Below are 20273 nucleotides of genomic sequence, written 5' to 3' on the forward strand. Positions count from 1 at the left end.
CGCCCGGGGGTCCCCGCGCCCCGCCCCGCCGAGCCCCCGGCCCGCACCGAGCCCCGGCAGCGCCGCGCACACCGGGAATCCCCAGGGCCGGACCCTCGGGCCGGGCCCCGCGCACTCTGCGGGTCCCGGGGAGCGGCGCCGGGCGGGCGCGGGCAGAGCCCCGGCGGAGCCCGCCAAAGATCCCGCCGGGGCAGCGGGGTCCCGCAGCCCTGCCCGCTGCTGTTGCGCAACCATCGCAACGGCGAGGGCTCGGTCCCCGGCAGGCTCGGGCACGGGACCAAGCCGGGGGCAGCTGCCAGCCTTTGTGGCACGCGGTGGAAGCAGGGCAGGAGGAAGGGGTGGTGTTGAACGGAATCGCCAAGGAGAAACAGTACGGGAAGAGGTCGAGGGGTGAACAAAGGTTCAGAACTACCTTTCTCAAGCAGGTTCTTAAGCCTCCTGCTTCTCCACTGCGCACCTGGATATGTACCTGTGCAGCCTCTCTGGGGACAGGGATGCACCGTTCCCATTTCCCTGGTAGTCAGGAATGGGGTTCTCCACCGTCCTCCTTTTCCATTTTGTTCCATGAAAGGACAGGCAGCTCCTGCTGTGAAGTGCCACTGCCTGTGACCTGACCTGCAGGTTTCTGCCCTGACCTGCGAATCAAACCTGGGAGAATTGTTACTATAGCACAGCCCCATATTTGTTGCATGTAGCCCTTGGCCCATAACTGCAGGAAAACAAAAGCTGAAAACCCAACCCAGCACTGGAGAACCCCAATGGTGGGATGCTTGCAATGCTTTAATTCCTCCTTTCCAGCATCAGTTGGAGTTTGGGGTGTGGGAGAGAATCCCAAAAATCATTATTTGTTCATACTTTCCATCACCCAGAATCTCAAGAGCTGACCCTGTGCCTTAGGTTTATAATTTCTCAGAGAAAGAGATTTTTTGCAACATGATAAATGCAGAGATAACATTTTAGGGAAAAAAAAAAAAAACCAGTGAAGTTCTAAATCATCATCATCTACTTTGGCTTCTATACAGCAGGTTCAGACTCTGCAGACACTTTTTTTTGTTACAGACCCCACAGAGAAAAGCCAGTTATTTCAAGAGAAAGGAATGCATTAATGTCTGCACTCCATAGTTATTCATTAATATTTTTCTTGCACTGCTTCCATAGTTCTAAACACCCTATGCTTCATAAAAGAGAGAGGGGAAAAAAAAGCCAAGGAAAGCCATTAAGCTTTCAGTCCTGAACCACCAGACTTCAAGACTAGGGTGCATTTCCTTTGATTACTGTGGAAGAAAGATGGAGCTGGGCCAGCAGCACCCAACATCACTGAAAAATTGACAGCAAATGGATGGTCCATGGAGCCTTTGTGTCTTGTGAAGCCACCAGCTGTGCCTGGTCCATCCCAACAGCAAGGCTGGAGCACACCTTTGGGGCCGGGCTGCAGCCGGGGGCTGGGGCCTCTCCACCCCCAGTCACCCCTTCTGTCTGCATGACTTCCACCACAAACTGCACATCAGCTGCTGCCTGGGCTGCCCGAGCTAATGACAGCCCCATTGGCATTCAGTCTCTGTCCTTTCACAGAGCTTCATTCTGCTCCAAATGATGGCAGAGATTCAAACCATCCAACCAGACTCCGGCTCCTCTGCAGGGCAGGCAGGGCTGGCAGAGCTCTCCAGAGACACCAGCAGCATCTCTGTTCTCCATGCTTATGCTTGTCAGGGGGGGGAAACAGCACAGGCTTTTTTCTTCTTCAAACATGAGCCCCACATCTCTCAAAGGAGAAATCCCAGCTCCCCTTCCTCCCTCGAGGCAGGAGCAGGAGTTTCCTACAAGAAAGGAGCTCAGGTTAAAGCTGTGCTCGGTGAGCAGCACAAACCCCCCGGTAGCGCTGGGGAGGCGGCCTCGGTTCTGCCACATCCTGGAAAGCAGGAGGGGAAATGAAATCTCCTGTCTCATGCTGCAGCTATTGCAAACACAGGCTCTAATGAGCTGTTACCACAAACACAGCAGGAAAGGGAAGAGAAAATGAGTAAGGATAACTTTATGGAAGTTAATTAGTTTGCTTTTATTTTTTCCGCATCGTTCTTGTGAAAAGCACTCATCCTCCTCAAAACACCTACAGATAAAATCCAGCCATCAGATCAAAGCTGCAGGAGCTTGGCAGAGCCAGTTTGCTGACATCTCCCATGCTTTTACTGCAACAATAGGAGTACCTGAGAAGAGAAGGATATATTTCAACTTTCTTTGAGTTGTCTCAAAGATAACTCCTGTAAAGGCAAGCATATATTGAAGTATGAAGCTGCCTTGGGGAAGGCAGGACATTGCTTAGCACAAATCTAAGAGGAGGCTGCAAGCAAGAAGAAGAACACAGACCTGATATAAGCTCTTTTAGGAGTGCATTTAGTCCTTTGCTGTTATTAAGAAATAAAACCACACAGGTCAGTCAATGAGGAGGCTGACAGAAAAATATCTTTTGCAGTGGGTGTACAACCATCCATGTCCTTAATGTACAGGATTTGTATTACAAATCCAGAGCATCCTATTCTCATTCAGATTGGGAAGATTAATTTTACAGTAATTCAACACAGTTAAGAGGACTCACTGGGTTTTTACTTACATGTTGATACATTCCTTGAAGCTTAAGCAAAATTGATACACAAAGGCTCCTTCAGGAGTGGACTTCAGCAGTGTTATCCAAGAGGTGGAATGGAAGAGCTGCAGATCACCACAGCAATGTGCTGGATTCCACTGACAATCCTAGAGAAGGTGGCACTGCGAGACTATCCAGGTACAGAACCATACAGAAATGGTCCCTGCCTAAAGGATGAAAAATAGATTATAGCAGGAAGTTATACCTTTGGGAGCACAAGAACAGGACAGAGGTGGGGAAAGAGCAGCAGGGAAAATGTTCCCTGTTCCTTGGCCTCTGCAAAGCCCCAAAGTCCCTTCTGTTCTTGTCCCTCCCTTGGCACTGAAGCTCTGTGCTGCTCTCCTGTAAACTTGTCTGAGCATTTTCCTTTCTTCCCCCAGTGACTTTGGGAAAATTGATATGAGACACCCCAGGTTTGATCTGCAAGCCTTTGAAGAACCTGCCTCATTTCTTAGCAAACTGATGGGCTTTATTTTTAAAATGGAGCAGGGCTGCTGTGGAGCTCTGACCTTTTTCAGTTCCTGCTGCTGCTTAGCCAAGACTTCATTGCTGTAGGGCAGTGCCCTTGGGTTTGCCATGGATACTCACTTATTGCAATAACAGCAGATGAAACACCCCCCTTAGAAGCTCCACAGTTAAATAAGTTAACTGGAGAGCAAGGCACTTACTGTGGGAACTGTTTGGTTTGTTGGTTTTACTAATGCTCAGTCTGGATGCTGGCCACCAGCAAGGCTGTGAGCAGGGAGATCTTGAGGGAGCTGCATCCAGGGGCATTTGGTTTAGGTTATCACGGGGAATTCTGCATCTGGGCCCTCTGTCTCAGATTTTTTGGTTTGGTGCCCTGAGGACACCATAACAATTGCTTAACCCAGAGCTGCTGCTGCAACAAGAATTGAAAAATGAAAATCATTCTTCTTTGGGCCACTTGTAACAAAATAGTTGAGCAGAGGAGGTTCCCAATCAGGGCTGCTTTCTGGCTTTGGTTTCTGTAGGAATCCTCCAATAGGACTGTTTCCTCTTCTGAATATTCCAGAACTGGGCATGCTGAGTGAACTCTGTTTCCTTTTGCTGGCTACACTGGTTACACAGAAGCAGATCATCAGCTCTAGTGGGCATCTAGAATGATCTGATTTATTATTCCAGTAACCTGCATTTAAAAAAAAAAATATGGATATGGGCATTGGTAACTCTGGGACTGAGAGAACAACAAATGGGACACCTTATTCAATTGTGCTGGACCACAAGCATATGTTAGAGTGTGGCTAAAGAAAATATCATTAAAAATCTAATTCTACTTCCCCAAACTTTCCTGCCCTCCCATTTGATGTTCCTTCAGAAAATGAAAATTGCATATCTGTGCCATGACAAAGGACAAACAGAATCATGGTAATTGCAAACAAGATTCCTGAAAAAGAAAAGGCTTGGAGGAACATTGCAGAGCTCATAACTGCTTGGAGGATCTTGCCACAGGAAGTGCAAGCCTTGGATATCAGTCTAGATGAAAATAAAGGCATAAAATATGGCCAAGGAAACTGAGAGGCTGTGCCATCACATTGCTCATACCTCTGCAGCTGCCAGCAGGGAGAATGTCTGATATTCAGGAATCTTGTGCTTTGCTCTTTGTGCCACCATCACCATTTCCCAGGAGTTTCTCAGAGCACAGCTTGGCCCTTGTCCTTCCACATGCCCTTGTGCCAGCCATGTGTGCCAGGGGAGGATGAAGCACCTGTTTGGAGCAGGAAGGACCAGGTCAGCAAGGAAAGGCGCTGCAGTGGAGCCTGTGGTGGTGCCCTTCAGTGGGGAAGATGTGCTGCAGCCACTCTGAGTGGGCACCCCTACATTTCTTGGTGCTTTTTACTCTGCCCTTGGGGAATTTCTCCTCCACCATCTCCAGCTGTCTGTTTATGCAGGTCCAGCTCCTGGGAGCTGTGTGTACAGACTCTCCCCAGCCCTGGCAAAACACTCTGGGGAGCTGGAACGACGCTGGGCTGGGGATTGTCACAGTGTGACAGCAGGGAGCTGGGCTGGCTTTCTGAGCAATCAAAATACTGCCCTTGATTAGGATGGTGGCTTGTTTTCTGGCATTGCTGGCATCTCTGCCAAATAGTTTTGTCATCATCAGTATTGTAATGTCTTGGCCTAGAGCAATGGTAACCCTTGCCTTTCCTGTGACTTGGGGATGATCTCTCTTTAACCTCTTAGAAAATGACTAATGGAAAGTGCAGATGTTCATATTGCAGCTAAATTATGCAACAAATCCAGGAAACCCTTCACTAGCTGATCTTAATTTCTTCTTTGCTTCATAGAAGGCAGGAAAGGGATGACAAAGGGTTAGAAGCAGAAAAGGAACAGGGCAAAGCAAACAGCTCATGGTGGTTTCTGGGACAGAAGTTTCTCTCCAGATTTTCTACCACATCTCCTCCACTGGCAGTAAGCACTGGGGAGCAGGAGCTGTGAGACAGATGCAGGAAACGTTTTCCTGCTATGACAGCATCTAGATCTCAGCAGAACATTATATATGTAGGCTAAAATACTGCCTATTTCTCCATGGTTTGGTGATGTCTTGGAGGAAGAGTCTCTGCATTCCCAAATCTGCAAGGCAGGGCACTGGGTGAAGAGTAAGAAGATGAAACCACTGGTTATGACCTGCTAAACACAACCTCCACTAAAGATTCTGTTCCTTCCCTGAACCCCTGCACAGAAACTCTGTCTCTCTTTAGTGGAAATATCGTCCCATCTCTCTCAGGCTGGGATTTAATCATCAGAAGGGTTTTCCTCCCACAAAAAGTTTTTTAGAAAAAAACATTCCATTTGAGTCAAACATGCAAACTGCATCTCAAAATAGTTAAACAAATATTTTTGCTATTTCAATTTTATGTTGTACTTTGGGAAAATGTTAATTGTAACTTCATACTTCTGAAGTTTGAAAACCATAAAACTATATTTTAAAATGAACAAGAGATCATTTAATATTCTTTAAAGGAAGGAAGCAGAAAAAGTAGGGCCTTTTGAAACAGCATTAATAATTATATTTTTTGCAAATATTTGTGGAGTTATGTTAAAACTAAGTGGTATTTTCTGATTTAAAAAAAGAAAATGCCAGAGGGCTTCTAACAATCTCTGCCAAAGCTGCCAGGGCCGCATCTCATGACCTTTTCATGGGAGTGCATGTGACACTGGTAGCACAAACTGAGCAGGAACTGTCCACCCACTCCAACCAGGGAACAGCCAGGACACAGAAGAACATTAAACAAGATGTCTCAGCTCTGGGATGTAGAGCACAGCTGTATGGACACAGCAGATATTCTTAACAGCAAAATGCAAGTGACTCCAGAGCTGGAGCACATCCATAGCATGGGGCAGACCCAATTTCTATCCCCCTTCCCACAGGTGAGCACAGCCAGGTCTCACCCATGGATCCCCTCCTCAACCTCATGGTCCTTTTCCCCAGGTTGCTGTATTTTAGTCCTCACTAATCCAGACTCTTCTGTCACATCACACCCAATGAGATAAATAATCCATCTACTCTGATATTTCTAGAAGTATCACAACTGGAAAAGTGATTATTTAATGCCCACAATGAACCTGGCCAGAAGAACGTACACAAAAAATATTGGCATGGCAATTAACCTTCCTTAAAGGTTTTGTTTGAAACTCTTAGAGCCTTCTAGTTACCATGTCTACTCTATTTAAACACAAGGCAGCAAAGGTTCGTTGCAGTGGCTCTGAACAGGATATAAACACAATTGGAATGTCAAGACAACAAACCAACATATCAGCACTGGATACAGAAGCTTTTTCCATGGAGCCTGGAAAGGTATTGAAAAAGAAAAACAGAGGTACCTGCACTGAAATCTGGGCAGGATGATTCCAGCTTCTGATGATCTCAAAAAGTTCAAAATGGGCCTTTGACAAAACAAAAAGAATCAGCTACAGCAGGGCAGCACAATCACTGCTGGAGGGGTCAAAGCTCACCTGGGCAGTGCCACTGGCTCCTGACAGTCCAACACCCACATCCAGTCTGCTGGAGCAGTGATTCCTGAGGGGGAAAAGCCACCAACAGCTCAACAGGCAGCCACACGATGTCCCAAACACTGCAACAGGACCATGACATCAGCTGAACATGACAAGTGGAACAAAGTCCTGCTAAATCACACAGCCCAGTTAGTGCCCATCATGCCTTTAGTTAGTGGGGAAGCACATAGAGAAAGGTGCAAGACAAGAAAGAGGGCAGGTTTTGCATCCTCAGAGGACAAAAAGGATGGCTGATGGGTGATTGTATTTTGAAGTCAAGCTTGTGAATGAAGTGTGTGGATCAGTACTGAATGAGGAAATCCATTCTGCTGCTTGAAGTGTGGTTTTCCTTTTGCCAGCCCTGGGGTGCCAGGACCAGTGTTACCTCAAAGGACATTTTCATCAGCCTACAGGGAGAAAAAACCACTCTTCTGTTTCCTGACAGTGTGGCTGTGACAGCACCAGGCCTGTTAAGCAGCAAGGTCACTACTGGGAGATGCTACCCTGGGCCAAGCCACATTCAGAACAGTTTGGAGAGTTAAATCATCCTCTCTCATCTCCCTGCTGCTGTCTGCAGGACCACCAAAGAAAGGTGCCCAGATGATGAACTGGATGAGCTCAGCCATTGTGGCAGACCCAGGTCAGCACTGCAGAATGGCCCCAGCTGCATCACACAGCCAATGGCTGAACAAAAGCTGGAAGGGTTCAATGACAAGGTTTTGCTAAGCTATTCTCTTTAACTAGACCATCTTTCTGTGGTTTTTAAAAAAAGCTGTTTCAGCCCAGTTAAAGTGTTTCTGAAATGCTACATACTCGTGTTTGAAGCCTGACAATGTTCCACAAATGTAGATGTTCTTCTTTACAATTATATAGATCCTGCTCTGTAAATTAAACATTAATGCCTAAACAACCAACTGCTGTCTGCAACCCTGCTGCTACAGACCAAGAATGAGCATTACTTAGGAAAGGGAGACCTCCAAGGAAAAGAGTCAGGTATCTGCAGAAAGCAATTACCTGTCAGTAAGTGATACCTGACTCCATATAAATCCCACTGTTACAGCAGGAGCAGGGCAGACAGCTGTCCTTCCAAAGAAAACCAGTTGTAAAAATTGTATTTGAGCTCCAGTTTAGTCATTTGAGAATAGTTTGAACCACTGCATTATCTCTGCCCTTTACTGACTGCAATAATCATGGTATATTCCAGAGCAGATGCATCTCCCTTTGCTGTAGATCAGTACTGAGCTGCATTTGATAGGCAAGGGAAGGAAGGTGATTGAACCAGTTGGCAGTGGGTCAGAAAAGGACATTTGAGCTTACACCTTTCTGGGAGATGGCACAACTGTGAGGAAGTACCTTGGGAAGGGTTGAAGAAAATCCATTACCTGAGTTTTATTTGACAGTGTTCCCAGGAACTGAACATTGCCCCTCTCCTTGTCTGTCCAGCAAATCAACAATCTGCATTTAAGAAACATGAATGACAGAAAACATTCTCTGTCAAACTACATTTGTTAATGCACCCCTGAGGACAGGCTTAGCTGACCTGGGTGTTTAACATGCAGTTTGCAGCATTTTCCCATTCCTGCAGCAAACTCATTGCTGGATGTCAGCACATCCACACCTCACACTATAAAGCAGTTACTGCCTGCAAAAGACACCCTGGGCAGCAAAGGGTAAACTTTCCCCACACCCAGGGAAGAGCATTACCTTAATCTCTTATCTAGGCTGCTTTTCAGTGGCACTTGATACAGGAGCTATACCAAACACTTCCTTGAAAACATAAAGCCAGGGATTGGGTTACACACGATTGGAGATCTGTGCCACCAGTAAGACAAAAGCTCCTGTATTACCTGGCACATGCTGCTAAATTATTGAAGTGTCCCTTCAAACTGAATATATTCACTGCATAATTAGTCATCAGAAGAAAACAGTCTCTCTTTACAAAGCTAATGCTGGCAGCTATTGTATCTTTTATGCACTGTAACAAAAAGCATTTGCAGAACTGATGCAACACAAACATTTGGAATGACTCTGTCCATGCACGAGTGTTCCCAAGGCACATGCTCCCCTTTGTGGTGCTGCCTCAGTCTCATGTTACCTTGCAACCAAGACCTAAAAATGTGAATTACTTTTCCCAGCTGTAGCACCATCCCCATTCCAGAAGCAGGCAAATGGTGCAAACACCTGGAAGTTTGCTTTGCCCCTGAGGAAGGAGTGAGATCAGTTTGGCCATTCAGGGTCCATTCTGCATCAAGTGGGACCTCCCTGGGGCTGTGCATCAGTGCCACTCTCAGCTCACACTGCTTGCAGCTGATGCCACTCCAGAGGCTCTGCTCTCATGGGCTTGTCCCTGCTGCTGATTCCTGGCAGCACAGCTGCTCCAGTGGCAGTCCCAGCAGTGCTGGAAGCACCACAGCCAGCTGGTGTTGCTCTGTTATTCTGACCTGGCAAGGGAAGAGCAGCAGCAGCCTCCTCTCAGGGAATAGCTGTGCTGCTGCTGAGAGCAGGATGGGCCTGCAGTGCTGTATATAAACCTAAGCTTACCTGGAAATGCAAAGAGATGGCTTCCAGCTGTTTGAACACCAGCTGCAGGATGAAATGCAGTTCTACCAACTCCAACCCACAGCCCGAGGTGTGCAAAGACAACATTCTGTCAGTGGAAATATTCCTGGGTTTTTCCCTTTGAATTCCACCTGTTACACCTGACACCAAGGGGACAGATGGGTTCTTTTAGGGATCTTTGGCAGAATAAAGACAGCACTAAAATGTACCTACAATCAAGGCTTTCTCAGCAGGATATTCTGATTAGCATAGCACAGAATTTATGATTAGTATGGCACAGGATTTCTACAAGTAGCATCAATATGGTACAATCTGTAAATAGCACAATACAGAATTTATATTTTCTCTATAGCCTGGACCTTCTGCAAGTCTGAGGCTCCTAACACATGGATTAGTAAATCAATGTAACAATCACATAGACTTGGAAATCATGTCACAGAATGAGCCACTCAGTCCTGAGGAAGCAGAGGACAGTGGAGGCACCCCTGGCCGTGAGGGGTCCCAGCCCTCCCCTGAGCATTTCCAACTCCACAACTTTACAGACAGAGCCCTGGGTGCTCAGCAGCAGCACTGGGCTGCCCAGGAGCCTGGGACCTTCAAGGAAGGGAGGAATGGGCCTGGAGCCCAGGAATTGTGAGGCCAGCAGCCAGGGGAAGAAGAAACTGGTTTGGGTGACTTGGTTCAGGGGACCTTCAGGGCCTGATAGGGAGAGAAGAGGAACAAATACATGACCTGCTTGGTCAGATGTCTCACTGAGCAGCTGAAAGAGCATTGCATAGCTCTAAAGACTTGGTTTATGTGCATGGATACCAGGTACACTCCTGGAATGGAAATGATTCTATTTTCATTCTTCTGTTCCCTGAGTATTTTGGGAGAAGCTGCTTTTACAAACAACTGTACCTTGTATTCCAGCAGCACTCCAGCTCCGTGCAGAGCCCCAGGCACGCTGCAGCCCGGGCTGCAAGCAGAGCTGTGCTCAGGAGCCATCAGCACTGCCATCGCCTGGCACCACGGCAGAGTTACAGCTTCACACTGTGCATTCCGTGCATCCTGCAGCTGCCGGGCTGGAGAAGGTTACTGGGGAATTGTTCCTGTCCTGAATTTGTTCCAGTCATTATTGTGTGCTGCAGCTCCAGGTGATGATCATCACCTGGCTGTAAAGCTCAATAACACAGGGGAAATGCTTTACACGGTGAATCTGCACCAGAGCTTTGTGAAATAAATCAGTCTTACCCAAATGACTGCAAATGGCACTTAAAAATTAAGTCTCCAGATTGGCTAATTAACAGCCATTTCATTTTGCTCAGGTTCATCTCTGCAGAAAGCAAATTGGAAATCAGTGGTTTCCATCATTTCAAAGGCTGGAGAGTGTAAAACCTCATGACAGTGATCTGACACAATTCCTAATCGTGGGCAGCTGCCCAGACACCTCATCTGCAAACAGCACTTGCTCACCACTAAACTGAGCCAGGCCAAAGCAACAGTTTTATTGAAATATCCCATGAACCCCAATCCCACCTCAATCTCAGATCCACTCCCCTCTGCAGAACAACTCAGTGACCAATTTTTCTGGCCTAGGAGCTGAACTGGAGCACTCACCAATTCAGGATTGCATTTCCTGTGGCAGATGGTAAATCAATACTCTGCCTGCCTGCCATTGTGCAAACATGTCTTGTTTCATCTGTGAAAGGCTCTAGCAGACAAACTTGGCCAATTTTTTCATTTTCTGAAATAGATTTCATTAAACCAATGTGCAAAACCGCTGACACGTGAGAGCAGCAGCAGGAAACTCATCTGAAAATGTAAAATGTTCCCCTTTTGAGGGGTTTAACTGGGCTGCTCCTTATGCCAAAGATTATTTGCCTGCAATAAAACACATTGACAGCAAACTTTCAGAAAATTAAAGAAGTTACTTTATAAATCAAGCATTACTATGTTAGCTTTGGGTACACGTTAGCATCTTACATTCTTCACTCATTGTTTTGGACAGGTAACTGCCATAGAATAGCAAGTTAAATACATTTCCAGAAATGCACTAACACTTTAAGGGGTGTGAATAAACTCTCATTTTTGATGCTTGAAGGGATACAGCTGTGTGTACTTTACAACAGAACCTCACAATAGTTCCAGGGAAGAGCAAATTGCCAATGTGCTCTCTTAACTTGGGTAATGGAAAACAATTCAGTTCAAAGCCTGACTCTCCTCCCAGCTGAACACATCTAATGTGCACAGCAACATAATGGAAACTATGTCCTTCTAAAATTAGTCTGAACAAGTAGCAAGTGATGATTAAATAATTCTGAAGCCTCACTGACAAAGAAGTTCAGTCCAGCAGAGTAAGTACTCAACATAGTGACACACAATGTGTTATGAAACCAGACCCACCAGTGCTGGCCTCAGTGGCCACTGAAGCAGGTGCAGCTCCACTGGGTCCCAGAGAAATGTACCTGCTCAACTCATCTATTTTCTCTCACTCATTCACATTGTTGGGTATTTAAACAAAATGAGATTTTTTGTAAAGCAGGAAACAATGACACATTCCATTCCTCCCTGTTTGCTCCAGTGGGAGTTCTGCACACTTCAGTGATCACTTACACCTGATCTCCAGCCTGCAGTTGCTTGGTGGCATTCAGTTGACTGGGAAGTCTGGAAAAATGTGCTAACAACCGAAGATTGCTGCATAACAATCACAACCTTAGGGAAAAAAATCAACAGAAACCAAAGAAATGTTTGAGCAAATGATCAGCTACTGATTTAAGTGCTGGGAACTCTTTCCTACCTTAAAGAAAACAAATTGTTCATGAATGCAAAATCTAAAATATGTAAAACATAGAAGTAGCAGCGAAAAAAAACAAACTATCTTGAGAAATAAACCAGAAAAAGTTAATCCCTTAACAAAGCAGAGTAGGGTGTATTTAGATTTTCCTCTATACCAAACAAGAAATACCCATCCAGCAAAAACTGATGAACTCAGGGAAGAGTCTGGAGTGAAAAGACAGTGGGCTGGAGGGAGCCTGAAGAGTCTGTGATTCATCTGTACTCACCATGTCAGGTGTTTGGCTGCTGAAACAGCAATGAACTTGATTCATCTCAGAACAAAAGGCCTTTCACACCACTTCTCCCAATTCTTTGAGGCAAACCCACAGGAATCATTTGTAGTGGAACAGAAGTTGGAAAATGCATTGGGTTCTCTTAAGCAGCTGGAGGAAAAGGAGCTGACTTTCAGCAAATGCCCCTGAATTACACTGAAAGGCCAAGAAGCTGCTTTGAAACAGGAAGCACATTGCCTTGCCCACATTATTGGAACAGAACTTCTGAATATAAAAAAGCATTTAGTAAAAATTTTATTTGAAACTCAGCATGAATCCGTAACCACCAGCATTAAACCATAACAGTTTTACAGAGAATTTGTACAATATGCCATGTAACTCTATACATGCTCCCCCCATCCCCTTTTTATTCAGTCATTATCAAACAAACAATAGTTAGACAGGAATAATAAGCATTCACTTCCAAAAAGAAAACTTTGGCATGTATACAACTGGCTAGTTAAAAGTAAACAGTGGTAGATTCAAGTCAGAAAGAGACCCACTCATTTTGTTTCACAGCATTTTTGATCAGGATGAAGCTTCCCAGCACTACTTTCTAGTTAATACAAAAATGAGTCTTTTTTTCAGTCCTGAACACCCTCTTACAGGACAAAACCATGTTAAAATGCTCAACTTACAACTCTAAAAGGTGTCAGCTTCAAAGAAGCTTAGGTTAAAGGGATTTTGCACACATTGATTTGGTCATGAATAAAACCTTTATAGGTTTGCTCATGTTCCTGAACTCTGAGCTATTTCACCACTTGGCACCACTGCAACTTCTCCTTTGAACTAGAGAAAGCAGTTTGCTCAGAAGTCATGTCCACTGCAGGAGTGCCAGAAAAACCTAAAGTTTGCACTGGGCCCATCTTCTGCCTTGAGTTTCTGTCACTGCTCTTGGCCCCCTACATACCTTCCCAGTCATCTAAAAAAGGAGGGAAAACTATTTGCAAGGCATTTCTTCCTGGCATACAGCAGACAATGCTTCCATTTCAAAAACCAGAAAGCAATGAAAGAACCCCTGAATTATTAATAAGAAAAAAAAACAAGCCTCCTTTGAGAAGAATTACTGGTGATTCTCCAAGTACTTACAAAAAATACAGTATTTATACAACTTCTCCAGAACGATTATAATTAACATATTTTAATGTAATACTAACAAAATAAATCCAGAGATACAAATGGTTGCACTTCAAAGCAGGAATATCCACCCCAGATGTTGATTTTGCTGCAATTTCATTATTGCTGTGGAACAGAGAGTGGTTAAGTCATGTCAATACGAGCCTCTCTTTCTTACACACATCAGAGTATTTAATTTGGAAACGTTCTCCAGCAAGTCAAAATACATTTACTGTCATTTTTACAGTTCCTGCTAAATGTTTGTGATCCAAAGTTGACTGAACCATGGTGCAACAGGGCACAAATGGCCAAAGAGCAGAGGCAGGAAGGGCAGAACAAGTAGAGGAGTTCAAGTCAGACTCGCTACTTCTTATTCCTGGGCTTCAGCTCTTCTGCTGCATTTCGCAGAAAAATGTAGTTTTTCTTCTGTGGATTATAGAATTCATGACCCTAAAGACAAAAATAATCTACATTTACTCTCTTCAAAGAAAAAATATCAGCATTACTTAAAATGTAAGAATATGAATATTCCATTAGTTTGGTTTATTAAGATTTAATCTTAAAGCCTTTAAGGCCAGATATTGGACCACACTGGTGGATTAGGAACAGTTTACTTGAACAAGCAATTACAAGAATTATACATATAAAGTAAAATTTAAGAGACTTTTATCCATTTTGAAAGTATAAACTATTTTTGATTAAAAAAATAACCACATATCTCTAAGTTCTACTTTACAGATGCAGCCTGGGAACTCAGTATAATTTCTTTTAAATGTCATTTGAGGCAGAGAAAAAACTAAACCTTTAATGGCCACCCAGCTTCACTTGAGATTTTTTATCTTTTAAATGACATAAGGTCACATTTTTTCCAAGTGAAGCCCAAGTTCTACAGGCAACTGCAGAGTTTTCTGTTCCCCAGCTGCAGATGCAAATGTCCTGTTTTGCATATAATTTTCATACACATTACCAAATTAATGCCCAAGTATCCAAATCAGGGAGAGTAAACACTAATAAAGCTACTGAGGTCCAACATGCAAGCTGGAAATTACCAACGCCATGGACAAGAAATGGCTCTGGGAAGGAAGGAAGGAAGGTTAGTACTTAGCACCAGCTGATTTTACTATTTAATACTGGTTTACAGATCTGAAAGTCTACCCAAGCAGCAGAACTGAAGAATTCATCTGTCCTGGCACCAACAAATATTTTAATGTGGGCAGAGGACTAAATACAATGCAGTGAATTAAAATTTAGCTCTCTGTGGCATGCAACTGAGTTAACCTTTGAGATTTCTGCATTCATTTCACTCAAAACCATAAGAACATTATCCTACAAGCACCCTAAAAATTAGTTACATTCCAAGCTTGCTGCCCTCCCTCCTTAAACTATTAGGAAGTATTCATTTTCTACAGATCATGGTTTGCTGTGGTTCTGCTGCATCTGTATTGTTAAGTGTGGAAGAGAAATAAATAAATAAATAAATAAGCACTATCAAAAGCCTCACAAAGTGGCAGTGAAGATTTAATAGAGAGCATTCAAACACTGGGCTAAGTGTTTATAATCACAGTGACAGCTTTTTCCCCTGCAGCAGCAGCAGAGATGTGCATTTCACCAGCTCTGTGGGAAGCTGTCAGGGTGCCACACTGCCCTGTGACACTGCCCACGGCACAACGTGTGTGAGCAACCATAGCAACCTCTGAATCTGGGAATTTACAGTTTGCTCATCCACATTTGTAAAGCAGCAGCATTTAGCAATCCTGTCCTGCTGCAGCTGAAACACCACAAATTCACAGCTTCAATGTTACATTTCATCAGGTGGCCAAAATGGCCATTTTAAGATCTCTTAGAAATCAGAAAGGTTCACCTACTACTTATAAAAAACACCAAAAGCCTCACAAGAAGAAGAGTCTTAGCTGTCAACTGAAAGTATGAATGTAAGTCTAAATCCTTCTTACCTTTGACCAATCATAGCTGGAAGCATAAGCAAATATATTGCCATTGTGGTTGAAACAACAAGCAGATATTGGCTGGTCCAGCTGCTCTGAGGTTTTTAGCTTTGTCCGTGCATCTTTATCCCAGAAGCTGAATCTCCCATCAGACCCCACTGTGGCCAGAGTACCATGGACAGGGTGGAATGCAATCCCATTGACCTGCAGAGCCACACAGAACACCATGAAAAACACCACACATGGCAACAGGTGATGGGCACACTCTCAGAAGGTGTGCTGAAGTCTACAAGAGTAAATACATTAAATTTCAACTAAATACAGCTCTTAAATCTTTAACATTTCTTTGGAGAAAAAAAAGCTCCCAAAACAACCAAAAAAAACCCACCAAAGCAACAAGAAAAATACCATCTTTTTGGCTTAGTACCTAATAATCCAATGCACAATGCCATTACACAACTATTGTTTCAATATCTGCAAAATCAACAAGTGTCAACTCCACTTGTTTACAAGCAGATTCAACGAAAGGCTGATCTAGTGCTTGGTTTATGAGAGTATAAAAATTTGCCTTTCCTCTTAAAGAATGACTGTGACAGGTCTTGAAATGTGTCTTAAGAGCCTTAGGCAAGATAAAAGGTGAAGGAAAACAATTCAGAGCCAACTTTATGTTAGGAGTGTACAGTGACACATATGATATATGTGTATATGACACATATGATATATGTATATATGATACATGACACATGTTGGATACTCACAGCATAGATGTCCTGAGGTGCTGATGTGTTTGTTCCATTGGAGCGATGGCATTTAAAAGTGAAATTATCTTTTGCACTGGAAAGGAAATTAAAAAGTTCAAAATATTTAAAAAAAAAGCTTTTTCTTTTCATCACTGTGACCTGAGCAATAGAGAGAGGATGTTTTAGTGAATACTTACGGGTTTGGGGGGTTGATATAATGAATAGCTACTCTGCCTTCAATGCTCCCAAGGGCAAATCCAGTTGGTTTGTTCACTTTGTCTTTGAAAATAGCAACGCAGCGATGCTGAATTTGAGAAAGAGGCAAAGGAGTTTTAGACTGAGACATCTTTTCCACATGGACACAAAACTTCAAAGTCATCCATGCAAGGTAAAGCAAAACCACTAGCAAGGTCAAGAAATAGCTCAAATTTTGTTAGGAATTTGGGCAACAGTTTAAATTTCTAAATCCTTGTGAAGATCAGCAACAGGTCACTGGCAAACCAGGTCATTACCATGCTAAGAGAACTTGGTTTTGGAACACTGCATGTTTTTACAAAAAATGTCAAGGCCACAATGTCAATGATCTGTATAAATACAAATATTATTATTTACCTGGTGTTTCAGAGGAGATTCTATTCTTCTAAATTCAGAAGGTTGGTTCTCTAACTGATAAACTATCAAACCCCTTTCTGCAGTGGCCACAGCTGCCATAGGATGAACCTGGATAAGGTTGTAAAACAGGTTGGAAGAGAGACACTTGTGTTAATTGCATGGCAGAACACTCTGAACAACTCAAAGGAATGACAGGGAGGGAAATAGGAAGCAGATAAAGAAGAAAGTTCATTTATTCACATCTCTTCAAACACAACCAGTCACTTTTTTCCCTGCCACTGAGAAATTTAAAACACCAAAAATCTTCTAATTCTGTGCTGATTGTTCCAGTGCAAAGTGCAATGGTGGTTTACAAACTTGGCCAGAACTAAAGGTAGGTGAGTCCTCATGCTGATTTTTGTGATGTTAAAAGGACACCAAGTGTGTTTTGTATGATGAAAATCCCTGTTTTCCAGGGCCTGATCAAGAAGATCAGATTATGTTCCAGCACTACAATCACACAGACATCCAACACTAACAGGATTCAAATCCTGTCCTACAGAAGCCTCCAAAACTGCTTCCTCCTCCCAGTTATCCTCTGGCAGCATCCATTTGCCACATCTCCTGACTTACCACATCTGCACAGTAACACCTTTCAGGGAGCTGCAGAGTCATCATAGGGGTTGGTGAACGGGTATCCCAGAACTGATGGGAGCAGAGACACAAACAAACAAACTTACACCTGGAGCTCAGGATACATCCCCTGTAGTCATTTTAAGTGTAACTGTTTCATTCTTGTTACAGTCAGAATAGTGCAACTCTCTGTGAAGTGAAGCTATTCCAATAATTATTAGAGCTTAACAAAATATTTTCACTTCATGTAAATATTTTTATACACAAATTATTAGCATGCTTTGTGTCCATTTGTTCAGGTAAAAATCATACCTTCAAAGTTTTATCCCAGCTTCCTGTCATCACACAGCTGTAATTTGGGGCTTTAATCCAATGGATGGTCTTCACAGGAGCATCATGCTGAAGAAAGGACAAACAGGTGTGCAAGAAGCAATCACTGAAGAGAACAACTCTGCTTAAATTACAACTGGTAACCAATTTTAGTCACCATAATTACATATTCTACAAACAGACATGAACTTCTCATTTGAAAATGTAAATTGTAATTCTGTTATTCTTGCAGTAAAAAGCTGATATTTCTGAAGTGAATTTAATGCATCAGGGTGACTTAGTGAGATCACTGCAGCAGTGGAAAGAGCTCCCTTAAGTAAAACACAGGAAACAGATGCACAGGGTTTTTAAATCACTTTGATCACCTGTTCAGGTGCACTTCACTATCACAAAAGTATAAAAATTAGAAAGGTAGTTTTTAATAAAAACAGAAACAGAAAAAAACATTTAGTACTTTAGGCTTTACTTACTTGTGCAATCTGAATTGCTTGATTACTGTTGAGATCCCACATCTTGGCAGTTTTATCACATGAAGCAGTAAATACTTTACTCCCATCCTAAAAAATAAGAATAAAACCAAGAGATTAGTGAATGGGAAAACTGTCAAGTGTTATTCTTTTCTAGAAACAGTGTAACATCAATGTAACATGTACAGGGATTGCAAGACAAAGAAGAAACATAAATTCAAATTTATGTATTACTACGTCATAAAAGAACAAACAGTGCTATTTTTATCCAGCTTTTAACACACTCCTAACTTTAAAACTGACTTTTAGCCTTCTTACACCCATGCCAGCCCATCCCACTAGGACACACTCAGCACACATTTACAGCAATTTCAGTCTGTGCAACACCCATGGGCTGCAGCTACCTGTGGCACTCATCTGCCTGCAAACCACACACCAATTTATGTGGACTTTAGGTAAAAAATGTGCATTTGTTTTTAAATAACAACTTACATCACTCCAGCAGGCATCAAGTACAGGCCCTGTGTGCATCTGCTGAGCCTTTGGAATTGTCTGTCCGTTATCCTGAACCTCCCAGCAGCGAACCTGCAACAGGAGAAGCAAATGTAGATAAACCAAATTAACAGGAGCTTGAAAAGACTTGTCCTGGATGCTCCAGCCCTAGTTTATCCAACAAAAAGTATGGTTATAAATAACAAAGTCTGGGGTTTTTTCAGAACTAATGAAACCTTAGGTTTTTTGCTTATATTCTTTTCACCTGTAGAGCCAAAACGCAGCCCCACAACTCCAATTCCACCTCAAGAGTGCTTTGCAAACCCTGAACCCTCAGCTGGGCAGAACACAACAAACATGCCCACATTTGTCTTCCCTCCCTGCCTGAGCTAGCTGGGATCTCATCTTTTAAACAAAAAAGAATGTGTTATGATAACTTAATAATTTAATCTTTTTGGGTTTGTGATGATTTATCAACTATGTTAAACTTAGTGCCTTTGATACCAGACATAAATTTTGCAATTCTTCAGCAAGTTAGGTTTTCAGGTGCCCTGTACAAGCTTTTAGGATCCCATTTTGAACAGAGAATACTTACATCATTTGCCCATGATCCTGCAATGAGGAAATTACCCGGCAGCGTTGGTGGACTAAACGCTAAACAAGATATGCTGTCATCAGGTGGAGATGTTACTTCAATATCCTACGAAGAACAGGAGACAGAACAACTTTTGAAAACTGTGAACCGAGCCCTTATTACTTCTACAGAATGAGTCAGGAGGTCCTGCTGTGACAAAGTAACACACGCAGCAGCACAGGGGGCTGGCACACGCACCTTCATGGGGTTGTGGTTATCGGCTGTCGTGCTGCCGAACATGCTGGTACCGCCGGTACCGAACCCCGACGTGGATCCGAACAGACTCATCCTTGCCCTGCGAACGAGTGAAAGGTTGAGCCCTGCAAAGCCCTCGGGCGTGCCCGGGGCGTCTCAGCGCAGCCACCACAGCAGCACAGCCCTGCGAGGCACCCAGGGATATACAAATATACCAGACTAAATACAGTAAAATATAATCAATAAATAACAAGACACTTCTCGTTGCTGTTGGACCCCCACAGCTCCGCTGCCCACCCTGCCGCGGATCCCTCTCGGGCCGGCCCTGGCAGAGCCAACCCCGCCGTGCCCCTGGCTGCACCCGGGGAGCCCAAAGCCGAGCCCGGCCGGGGGTTCTGCCGCTCTGGCGCACACCCCAGCGGGGCTCTCCGCCCACCCCCAGGCCGCCGCTCCGCGGGGCTCCCTCCGCCCGTGCGGCGGCACCCGGTACGGCCCCGGGCGCTGCCGCGGGGCCGGGCAGGGGCTCGGGCCGGGGCTCCCCTCACGCACCGCTGCGGGCCCGCTCCGGGCCGGGACCTACGACGCGAGCGGCGGCGAGCGCGGGACGGGCCGCGCCTCCTGCGCAGGCGCCGCGGGGCGGGGCCGCGGCTGCGCCCTGAGCGGGCGGGGCGGGGCCGAGCCGGGGGCGGGGCGGGGCCGAGCCGGGGGCGGGGCGGGGCCGAGCCGGGGGCGGGGCCGGGCAGAGCCGGGGGCGGGGCCGGCCGGGCGTTTCATTCACGTTTAATACGGGTGGGGCAGCTGTAAAAAACCCAACTAAATAAATCTACTG

The 20273-nt window shown here is 44.5% G+C and overlaps 1 protein-coding gene and 1 long non-coding RNA gene across 2 annotated transcripts; both read right to left on the reverse strand.

Annotated features, from left to right (window-relative positions):
* Window positions 1-762: 762 nt before the first annotated feature.
* LOC139599493 (uncharacterized) lies at window positions 763-7261 on the reverse strand. Its single transcript, XR_011682244.1, has 4 exons — window positions 6485-7261; window positions 3310-4367; window positions 2609-2808; window positions 763-1817 (listed from the first exon to the last, which is right to left on the reverse strand). It is a non-coding gene; the product is annotated as an uncharacterized lncRNA (long non-coding RNA).
* Window positions 7262-12535: 5274 nt separating this feature from the next.
* On the reverse strand, window positions 12536-20098 carry RAE1 (ribonucleic acid export 1). The gene is made up of 12 exons (XM_071446796.1): window positions 19994-20098; window positions 19448-19544; window positions 19211-19315; window positions 18616-18708; window positions 18127-18213; window positions 17639-17725; window positions 17327-17398; window positions 16715-16822; window positions 16300-16406; window positions 16121-16196; window positions 15372-15566; window positions 12536-13869 (listed from the first exon to the last, which is right to left on the reverse strand). The coding sequence occupies exons 2-12, from the start codon at window positions 19535-19537 to the stop codon at window positions 13783-13785; spliced, it is 1107 nt and encodes a 368-aa protein (XP_071302897.1). The 5' UTR covers window positions 19538-19544; window positions 19994-20098; the 3' UTR covers window positions 12536-13782.
* Window positions 20099-20273: the final 175 nt, after the last annotated feature.

This window comes from Agelaius tricolor, unplaced genomic scaffold (assembly GCF_023055355.1).
Source record: "Agelaius tricolor isolate 1412-34295 unplaced genomic scaffold, bAgeTri1.0.p SCAF_23, whole genome shotgun sequence".
Lineage (NCBI taxonomy): Eukaryota > Metazoa > Chordata > Aves > Passeriformes > Icteridae > Agelaius > Agelaius tricolor.